Source organism: Nelumbo nucifera, chromosome 8, assembly GCF_055504915.1.
Source record: "Nelumbo nucifera cultivar China Antique chromosome 8, China Antique-T2T, whole genome shotgun sequence".
Lineage (NCBI taxonomy): Eukaryota > Viridiplantae > Streptophyta > Magnoliopsida > Proteales > Nelumbonaceae > Nelumbo > Nelumbo nucifera.
In genome coordinates, this window is record NC_142656.1 from 8,436,027 (window position 1) to 8,447,899 (window position 11,873).

At 34.4% G+C, this 11,873-nt stretch overlaps 1 protein-coding gene across 1 annotated transcript; it reads left to right on the top strand.

Annotated features, from left to right (window-relative positions):
- The first annotated feature begins 593 nt into the window (after positions 1-593).
- On the top strand, positions 594-2,204 carry LOC104592073 (lachrymatory-factor synthase-like). The gene has a single exon (XM_010251228.3). The coding sequence runs from the start codon at positions 1,438-1,440 to the stop codon at positions 1,960-1,962; it is 525 nt and encodes a 174-aa protein (XP_010249530.1). The 5' UTR covers positions 594-1,437; the 3' UTR covers positions 1,963-2,204.
- Positions 2,205-11,873: the final 9,669 nt, after the last annotated feature.

Genomic DNA, 11,873 nt, shown 5'->3' on the forward strand with positions numbered 1-11,873 from the left:
ATTGTTAGATCACAAAAAAAATTATAAAAAAACAAATATTACAAAAATAAATAATTTATAATAAATTTCAATAGATCTATGAATTAAAAATTAGAAAAAATATTTTAAAATTACAATAAGTTATAAAAAAATTATTTAAAATTACAACCCAAGAATGTGTAGGGATGATTTGATGAGTTTGAGAGAGAAAGAAAGTTATTAGAGTGAGTTAGAAGCCTTTTTTCTCAAAGAATTTTAATTCGTCTTTTGCCTATAGGAAATCGTACTATATCGGTCGATACACCCCGATATGCCCTGATACAAGTCCGATACACCCCTAATGGAACCACGATATAGGCTCGACACATCAAAAAAACCTGATGCAAATGATTTTGTAGTATTTCCTGTGCTAGCCTATATACGTATCAGTTGATATGGGCCAATACATTAAGAAATTTTGAACCTTGAGTGTTTAGGGAAACAATGTAATGGCCGACCTCAACTAGACATCACTACAAAGAAAAATTTTTTCCACTCCAATATCTAATGAAAAGGATGGGAGTATTGTGAAGAGACTCCCCAGAAATGTAGAACTCAAGCTTTATTGTTGGACTTCTCTTATTCTTCTTCTCTCTCCCTCTTCATTTCATTTTCATAACTCCCATAAGAGCACAACTCTCCAGTTCCTTCGGTCTCTCCAACGAGCGTTCTCACCTGGGTGAACGATTGGGCACTCCGTCCAATTATGAGAGTAAGTTCGGGAACAATGGTGGATGGAAGAAAGTAAGCTTGGTCCAACATCTGTTGCAGATGTTCTTGATATTAGGCATAGATGGGTAAATAGGGTAGGGGAGAGGAAGATGGAAGAGAGTTGTGAAGACAACGGGATTTAATGATTTGAGATCGTAGGCGGTTCCGAAACCCTGTAAATCGACCGGCGTGTGGAGTTGAAGCTCTGGATGGATTCGAAACCCTAGTTTTTAGATGGATTCGAAAACTAGGGTTTTGGCTTCTTCTGGCATCTTAGATCATTAAATCTTTATAGAACAATTCTATTCTTGCCTGTTTTGGGAATCTTCAAAGTCTAAAAACCCTAAACCTTAGCAAACCGAACCAACAACTTGAGCTCTCTTCACAATAGTGAATTGAATGTCAACACAAACCCACCCTGTTAACCTTCAGCGATGGCGGGTAGAGATGATAGGAATAATAGGAATAGTATTAGACAATAATTAAATAGTAGAGATATACTTGATCAATTAAATAAATGATATGGGTGTTTTAAGAAATTTAACCTAATAAAACAAAAATAAAAGGACATATAAGTCATTACACAAAAAATACATAATAAATAAGAAAAGAACCTTTGGCTGTCTAGCTCTGGGCCTCTGGCATCTGTCCTTCTATATATGTACGAGTTACAAGCAACACTCATCAGATTCTCTCTCAGTATATCCAATGGCAGATCAAGCTCAAGCACAGTTGAAGTGGGAAGGCAAGGCCTCTGCAAATCTAACCGGCCCGACTGCAGACCAAGTTTGGCCTCTTCTGGAGGACTTCTTCAGCATACATAAATGGCTTCCGGCCTGCGACATCTGTGAACGTGTGGAAGGCGTATCCGGGCAACCTGGTTGCATCCGGTATACCGCCGGCAACTCGATCTCGTCTGGTACTGCCACTGGCGAGGAAACGGTCAGTTGGGCTAAGGAGAAACTGGTAGCCATCGACTCGAAGGAGAGGTGGTTTAGCTACGAGGTCACCGAGAACAACATTGGATTCAACTCATATGTGGCCACGATCAAGGTATTTCCACTGAAAGACGACGTCGAGGATGAGGGTGAGCATGGGTGTGAGATCGAGTGGTCGTTTGTCACTGATCCGATCGAAGGTTGGGCTCTGGAGTCTCTGCTTTCTTATATTCACTCCTCTTTGCAAGTCATGGCAAAGAGGATGGAAGAAGCTCTGCAACCTAAAGATAAGTAAGTCTTTTCTTTATTTATACTAAATGAAGGTAGGCTAGCAGCTTTCCCTTTTCTCTTTTGCTACAGCAATTAAGAAATATTCCTGCTTTTTCCTGTTGGCCTGATTGTTGCAAATTGCAATGGCGGTTGTGAGTGGCGACTGTCCATTAAAGCTGTGTTTGATGTGGTTTCAGAGAATTAATTCTGATCATTTGGGTACGTATTATGAAAATTAATATATAACCATGTCTGTTTCAAAATCTATTCTTCAAAAGGTGATTCTCTGGATAGAACTTTAACCAAGCACAGCCTTAGTTCGTTGATTTGTGAGAAAACGGGAGTCAAATTGAAATCTTACTTTTCGTTTATACTTGTTGATTGATTTTAATTTTAGTTTTGATCGCGAAGAATAAAGGTGTGATTGGCATGCGAATAATATCCAAATTTTAAATAATACAAGGATATGAAAGAAAAAAACAAATGAGATATTTTCTTGTTTTATAATCGAGAATCGAAAGATTCCTACAGAAAAAGTCAAGAAGAAAAAGTCGAGAGACTGATTAAGAAAAATCCAAGAAGAAGAACCTGATCTATGTCGAGCATTCAGTAATAAGTACTGAAGTAAAGCCAAAACCAAAATCAACCAACAAAACAAACACATTTGTATACACAAAAGACAAGATTTTAACTTCTAACAGCAAGTAAGACGTGGGTACCTGCGTCTACAGATGAACTCTGCAAGATTTATCATAACCTTACACTAATAAATAATAAAACCCTAATTTTCTTTCCAGTTGATCAGCGGGAAGAAAAGAACCCTGCTCTACCCAAAAACAGGCAGGAACCTTGTAATAAATAAAATAGCTCTACATAAATAACAGATGTTCAAATTTCACCTACCTCGGTTTTGTCTCCCTTGAAATTGCCACATTCCGTTTTTTTAAATGAAAAATTAAGTTGATTTTGTTTTAAAAAGCAATACATGTTTTTGGAATCAACAAAATAATGGTTTTAAACAAACAAATTTTATAATATAGAATTATATGATTTATGGAATATGATATTAAATAGGATTCGACTATGATACTAAAAAGACATAGACATGATATCAGAAAAATTTACAGTCAATCAGGAAGTGACCAATCAGATGGTGTTCATCAAAATTTACAAGGATGCTTTGATTCATCCAAGAGGTGACCGATATCTTTTGTAAACAAATTTTGCTTATTATTTAACTTTTGTTGGTACTAGTATAATTTTTTAACTACTTGCATAGGACTCTTAGGAGAATACGAAGTTGTCATCCCATCTATTATAAATCTTTTCATCTAGTTAAAATGAACAATTCCATGCATGTTCAAGGTATAATAGCATTTGAACTTTCTCTTTTATCTTTAAGTAATGTTTATTTAAAGAGATAAATCTATTTATACTTTAAATATTTTTGTCACATGTATGATGGCACAGATCAACCTGTTCTACCTAATACAATTGAACCACTAACCTATGACCTTGAGGAGAAAGCAATTCCATTTCCGTATAAATTTTTAAAACATTGGTCCACATGCCACAATTGCGGGATTTCTTATTAATTAACATATCTAATTCTCAAACATCCAATCCCATCTAGGATTTTTTTTATAGATATCATTCTTTGCCTAAATATCTAGTTAGTTAATCTCCGTATGCATTTATGGAATCCAACTACAGGGCATTTCAAAATTTTTACAGCATATTACATTGAAATTTGAACCAATTATGTTAAATGTGTTTTAGGGTCTATTTACTTTTCATTGGTTTATTGGTTTATACTTCACAAAATATATTTATCATTAAAGGCTTTTAACTATGTTAAAAATGTCAATGTAATGTGTTACTTTATTATTGATTTGTTTATATTTATGTTGGCATTAATAGAATGGACAAGCACAATAGATTTTGCCATGTTTGTGTCAAAAGACTAGTCTAGATCCTATTTAATTGTGGGTTGCATGGTAGGCCATTAGGAGTGGAAACGGATGGAGCTTTTCACCAATTATTCGAACTCGATTCATGAAAAGCTCAATTCAACTTGTTTTAAATTAAGCTTTGAGTTGAGTTCGGTCCTAATGAAACTCGGCTTGTGAGCCTAATCGAGCTTATATACATACATACATAATAAAATATTTTTTATTATATGTAAAATAAAAAGTAATTTTTATGTATATATTTTTTTTAATGAAAACTTGACTCACATTTGAGCTCAAGCCAAACTGAATTCAAACATATGAACTTTTGAGACAAGCGAATTCAAGATCAAGTCTCTAACTCAAATTGACCTCAAGTTTTTTAGAATTTTAGTGAGTCAAAGCTCAAACAACCAAATATTCGACTTGACTTGAGAGGCCATGAACTTCAAAGTCCAAACTATTGATGTCTCCATTAATGGGCTAAGTCACCAACCTAATGAACTGAGAGAATCTTGGCGCTGATCTATTCCTATTTTGAAAAAATATCGTATTACTGCTTTTATAAGTAATCTAGCGGTACCACAGGGGAAGCCATTAATCTAGCGGTCCGGTGTCAACTTATCAAGTAAATCACTATTCTCACTTTGTTTCCGGTGCAAAGAAAATTTTGTATCAGTGTAAATGCAGTGAGTGCAGTAAAATTTTGTATCAGTGTAAATGCAGTAAAATGTAAAGATTACATGTAAATTCTAGTTTACTTTTGCTTCATCATTTTGTCTTTCAAATTTGAGAGAAGTAAAATGATGTGGTCCAGGCTTATGATTTGGTCCTCACTTTATATGAGAGTAAATTTATTTGTATACAAAATTTACATTACCAAATAAATGCAAATTAGACAAATACAATTTTTTTGCATTAGCTAGCTTAGGTGTAAATTGTAGAATAAAGAGATGTGAAATTTGTTCATGTGCAAAATTTATGTATAGTTCTGATTTCCACCATAAACAAACAAGGTCTAGCAACACAAACTCTAATTTAAATACTTTGCCATATCCTTCAGTTTAAATTTGCTCCACTGACAGAGTGCAAATTAATTAGAAAGCGAAATACTTAAGGGGACCCCAAATTCTTTACCAAGCTCCCTTTAATGAGCACGGATATGTTATTAATAGGGAATTGGGATCTTCTCCTCACACAGTGTGCCTCACAGTCACATCACAACCTATATTGGGAATATCTCTCCGTAAATAATAAATACAAGTATGGGGAATATTCTCGATGTATGGCCGGAACATGCTGTGAGGAACAGATCCGGACTCACAAACACGATGCTATCAAGTCCAACATGATTTATAGGCACACATCTCAGATATGTTTAGTATGTATATGTTGACGTTGATGGATGTAAGACAGTCATGTTGAGATGTGCGGCCATAGTGTTAGGCGGGTGGCAAATCTACACTCCCTTTTAATAGATGCATCGTTTTTTTGCACCTCTGTCTATGTTTTTCTCCCTTTTAATAGAAAATACAGTTGTTAATAAATTTTATAAAGGCTCCATTTGTTTGCGATGCAAACGCTAAAGCATTTGCGAGCGTTTGTTTGATACGTAAAAAAGTAATGATTATCAGAGTAAAAATGTATTTTTTGACACTTTTACACTCTGAGAAGAGAGTATTACTGTACCTATTTTTTGGATACAATTTTGTATTATTTTGATAATTAATTTTTTGGCCAAAGTTAAAGCATTAGAGCATAAGATAGTTGGAGCATTTAATGATGAACCCATACCTTTGCACTGATTTCAAATAAACAAGATGAATGCAAAAATGATTTAAAATGTGAACAGTATTTGTATTCATGAACCAAAAAATAGGTAAATATATAATGTACATATTTGCGTTTACATTGCAACCAAAGGCAGCCAAAGTGTCATGAGGACTTTGTCTATGTTTTTCTTTTTTTGATTAGATGCCATTTTTCTCTAAAAAAAAAAAAGGTACTACATTTAGTGCCGTATCTAAAATCTGTTTTTTCAGATCATGTCTGATGTTCAGTTACATATTCTCTAAAAAACATTTTTTCAAACCACGCTTTAGAAATTGGAAAGGATGAGGTCTAAGCTGAAAATGTACTTTTTGTGTTTTCTCATTCTTTACCATTGCTAGCAACATTATGTTGATGTGGCATTGAGAAAAATCAATGCAGAATCAACGGTTTCAAAAATAAAAAACATTTATGCAAAAGCGGTATACCAATGCAGCACTGTTTTTTTTTTTCAAAAAACACCTCTAAAGAAACAGTATTGATTCTAAACATGCCCTAAGAAGTTCCATAAAGCAAATGGCAACGGGTTCTTCCGTTATCAATTTGTTCAGTGACCGGCTTAGTTTTGAGTTCACACCATGACGATCCTTGTTCCCCTTGCTTAGTCAAAAGTCAAAAGAATGTTTATCTACCACAAGATGGAGTTAGATCGATTCAAATTGGAAACCAGTTGGTCTATCAAACGGTGTGATCTTGATAGCTTACCTATTATTTTCATCATTCATTGCCCTAAAAATTTGATTGGGCCTTGATTATTCAGCAAGAAGTCATGGTGAGAGCTCTGTTTGGCTAATCAGCGATTAAACACTCTACTCAGCAGGGTTTAAACCATTTACGCCGTCTAGAAACAATTTTTGACGTCGGTATTGAGTAGTTATCCGTCCTCACTCGCTCGACCCCAAACAAATCAGTACACGTGGTACATGTCCACCCACCCATTGAAAGATTCAACTGTTTGAAGTTTGAACTCGTTCCCCATTGAGTTGAGATTTTCTGCCAACCCTCTACCAACTTTATCTAAAACTGCACATCTCACCATAAGTCTGGGACCCACTATAAAAGTGGAATCCGCCATGTATGACCATGAGACAAAGACCCCCCTTAACCATTAAGCCAGATAACAGAATGCATTAAATTGCTAAAATACCCCACTAAACTTTTTCCCCTCCTTCAGTGTCCTCTCTCGTTCCTTCTCTCTCCCAACTCTTCAAAATTAAAGGATGGATGAAACCCATTTCTCATTTTCTCTTTCTTCTCTTCTTCGTCTTCAATCTCGTCTCTATAACTGTCGCCGACGATGCCACGATCATGGGAAACTGCAATACTTGATAGCCCAACAACAAATGTCTATCCATATCACCGAGAAGATCGCCCAACTTCAAGCTCTTAGAAAGGTTATCCTGCACGACAACGTTATCACAAGAGCAAGAGGGGATCTAAAGTTAATTGCCTGAGATACGAAAGCATTTGGCATCTGGATAAAACTGAACCCATTCAAATTTAGCCATTACTTCATCCAATCTTTCACCAACATTGGCTTCGATCCTTTCCCAGTGCGCCTGTTGGATCATCATGTATGTGTAAAGGATTCTCGAATAAAATCAAAAAGGTCAATACAATCAAGAATCCATTAAATTTTCTGATGCCCCAGAACCCATAAATCTTAAGTGAGTACATCAACAGCTAAAAAGGCAAAGCTTATCCTCTATCACCAGATAGATGCTTATAGTCTCCAAAGTCATCAACTGTGGTTTTGAACGATGAACTTTATCGTTGCTGGTGCTCATATTGGTATACCACTTGACAAATTCTATGTTGAACCCAATGGACCAAAGGTCGGGGAAGGGCAAGAAGAGAGATCAGGGGAGAGAGGAGAGAGAGGGAGAGAGAGAAATGTGAAGGAACGGAAGGGTAGTATCGAAAGGTTAGGGAAGATGAATAGTGTTTTTCTCATCTAGTTATTACAAGGATAGTATGGAGATTAAAAAATATTGTAACAACCTTTTTGGACCGAAGGCTAACGTAAGGAGGTCTTTGTTTCATAGTCATAGTACAAAGGGGTCTTTGTCACAAACCCCATAATACAGGGGGTCTTGTAATTACCCATTAAAAAACCTTTTTGGTCCTTTTAATTGTAGCGTACAATTGATTTTGACAATGGATGATAATGTCTAAACAATGGTGCACCTACCAATTGTGTGGTGGGTAGGTTGGCACCTAATCTGAGTAGTACCAAGTAGTCCCAGGCAAGATGCATTTTCATCACCTTTAAGAAGAGTTATTAATGTTAGAAAAAGTATTGTACTATATGTAAGGAAAATTAGAATATGACTTGGGAGGCAAAAGCAAGTGATTTAATACCATGAAAAAAGCATAAGGTCCACTTTGTACTCGGGTTGAAATTTATCAAAATATGAATGGGCCCAGCTTAAAGGCAGAAGCATTATAAAACTCGGGCCAACCTGAGTTGTACCCCTAGCTAGAGGTGTAAGTCGTGGGTCATCATGGGTAGTTCCACCCTCCTAAGGGATGATTTGGGGGGGTGAGGGGTGTCGTGCAGGCCCATGCCAAGATAGACTGGGCCTTGGGCGCGGGCCGAATTGGGCTAGACTGATTCTTTTTTTATTTTTTTGCTAAGTAAAACAAAAATATTTAACTTTCCTTTGGGAACTATTTGAGAAAATAAGAAATCTAACAAAGAAATAAAAAAAAATACTTAACCAAAATAAGAAGTCAAAGAGACAAAGACTAAAAGTGAATAATAAACGGGAAGAAAAATAAGAATTTTATTTCATTTGAATTTGACTGATACAAAGCATACAATGGTTGGATGAATGGAATATGAAAATTGGAAAATCAAAAAAAATAATAAAATATAAAAATACAATATAGTTACAAATTGAAAATAAAAAAATCACGTTATTAAAAATATCAAATAAATTAAATAAAAATTTACAATAATTTGAAAAAAAAAATGCTATACAACTATTGAGTATACAAAAAATATTGACTTCATCATTTGCTCCTATTGTTCTTGACTTTAATCATCTGCTTCAGGTGAAACATCAAATGGTGTCATGCTCTCCTTTGCCTTGTAATCTATCTTTAGCATCCAACCAATCTTTAAAAAAGATGCACATCTCTACACTTTCATCATTAAAACAAATTCTCTTGTCATCCAACACCTTAGTATCTGTACTAAAACAAGACTCTAGTGGAATTGTACACACCAGAGGGGTTAGTATATCACGTGTCATGGTGGTGAGCACTGGATAATTTTTTGCATGTTCACTCCACCAGGCTAAAATATCAAAATTATTTGTTCCCTCCGAGGTGAAGGAAGAATCACCTAAAATAGAAAATTTTGCTTGTAAATAAAAATTAAATTCAGTAAATGAACTTGTTGTTGAGATAGTAGATTTCCGCCTCTTATTAAATAAAAATTAAATGAAATTGTTGTAGAATTTTTATTATTTCGTGTTACTTCAGATTCATATAAACTATACATTTTAAATAATAAACTATTAGTTTCTTCTTTTTCATTTCCAATTTCAATATTCATATTTTCACAATATATTTCAAGTAAACTATCTAAACCATCTTTCCTAATCCTAAGATCTAATATTGTAGCTAAGCAATAAAGAGGAGAAATGTTCTCCCGAAATTTTTTAAAATTATTTTTTATTATTTCAACAATACTTTTAAATTGTGGATTCTTTCTATATTTTGCAAAACAATTACTGGTCATCTTTAATTGATAAGCTAAATTACAACTAATTAGATAATATCAATAGGAATTTTTAAAGCATCCCGAATACATAAATTTAAGATGTAACATGCACATCTAATATGAAATAATTTATCATTTAAACATGGTTTTAATTGAGATTTAAAATATTTATTGTTGAAACATTATTACTATCATTATCAAAACTAATAGAAAATAATTTATTGTCAATTCCATAAGTATGCAAAGTATTTAAAACACTTGCAGCAATAATTGGCCAGTATGTGGCTGTTCAAGCCTAGTAAAACTTAAAATTCTTTTATTTAAAAGCCAATTTTTATCAATAAAAAGGTCGATAACACAAATATAACTTATGTTAAATTTAAAAGTCTAAATATAAAAAGTAATTGCAACTTTAGAATTAAGATTTGATAAGATATAAATTAAATTTTGTTTATATGAATAAAAAAAATTTAAAGCATCTCATTTAATAGTATTCTTAGATTTTTTTTTAAAAATTATGGATTTACAGAATTATTTAACCATTTTTCAAGTTTAGTATCTTCAGCTAACAAAAATGGTTGTTTAACATTTATGTTTTTAGTCCTTACCTCATTTTTTTCTTAAGAATATTTAAAAGTACCAAAACCCCCTGTCCAATTTGTGTTTTAGTCCTTACCTCATAGGTGAGAAAATGTTCTGCCCAAATGGCCAGTACCACCCTTGCTACAATAGATAAAGTATTTCCTACATTTTTGGTAAACAACTCTTTTTCCCCTCCCCTGAACCTCCTCTACTTGAAATATTTTCCAAACCAGGCTAATCAACTTGGTGGTCTTCTTTTTCTTTCCCCTAGTATCAGTACTATGGGTGGAAGTTCCATCAATATCAATAGCATCTATATTGGTGCTAACACTACCATGTTGTGATTGAATATCGTTAACATTAAACATGTTGGGGAATTGGTTTTGGGAAAAACCGACCATTTTTTAATTCTAAAAAAATAAAAATTAATTTAATTGCACTTACCCAGATTGCCGATTCGAAATCCCAATGTGATTCCAACGGTTGAAGCCTTTCAACTCCAAAAGTCCAAGTCTCCCAAATTGCTAACTTGAAATACTTGAGTTGTTGAACAAGTCTTCTTGTTGAAACTTCAATAAAATTGAGAATTAGAGAATTAGAAAATGTACGAGAAATCGAGGAATTGAGACTTGAGAAAATATGAGAATTAGAGAAGAGATTAAGAGAATTCTTGAATTGGTGTGATGATAATGGTGGAGGATAGGACTATTTATAGGAATTGAAAATAATTCAATTGCCTAAAATATCTTAAAAACTAGCCATTTTTAATTGTTGGAAGGGGTATTTTGGTCATTGTAAAGTTACTTATCACTTTACCCAAAATGCCCCCCAAACTAGCTGTTATATAGTTGTTGGGGGACATTTGTGTCATTCATTCTCCCCTCGAAAACCAAAATACGTAAATACCCCCTATATAGATGTTGGGGTATTTCTATAAAAAAATCCCAAAACCTGAAACTAGCCATTGGGGGGAGGGGGGGTCCCCAACGGCTTGTTCATCAGGCGAGCAAAGCATGCCCATGACGGGCTGTGCCACAGGCAGACCATGATGGACCCGTGGACTTGAAACCCTAAACCCAACACAGCTCAAACCATCATATCGAGCCGGGTACGGCCCAATTTACATCTCTACCCCTAGCCCACGCCTCCTTGTTTTTGTCAAAAAATTTGAATGTTAAATGAGATGACGTTAACATCTCTACCCCTAGCCCACAATGAAAAAGTGATTGTACTAAGAGTCAATGTTTTCTCGTCTTAGAGTCAAGAACCCCTTGAATTAGGGAGAATCCCATATTTATATTCTGTCCTATTGTAACTTCGTAAGTACTTCTCTCATTGATAAACATAAATCCATTATCTAATTAAAAGGGAAAAGTACTCTGCAGCTCAATATTGTAGTGCGCATTATTAATATTTGCATAAATGCATTGAAAGTGCAAATAGGCTTAGTGTAAAATATTAACATAAATGTTAATATTACTATTAATATAAATTTCAATATACTTCTTGCTTCTGATTTGACTGTCTTATTTGTTTGTGAAAAATAAAAAGTAAATAAAAACCAATAGATACACCACCATGTATGCAAGAGAATGGAGGTAAGAGGATAATTTGTTTAGAACGCAGGAAGTTAGTTAAATGCAGTCCCAACCTTATATGAGAGAGAATTGAGGGTAGTGGGAATTGGTGCAAATTTTATATCAGTTTTTTAAGATGCAAAATTTGCATGCAAACGAGTACAGTTTAAAAATCAGACATGCATGGTTTTGAAAACTGGACCGGACCGGACAATCAGACCAATTAACCCAGGAAATGGTCACGAGTCTGTCCAGTTTCGGACCCCAA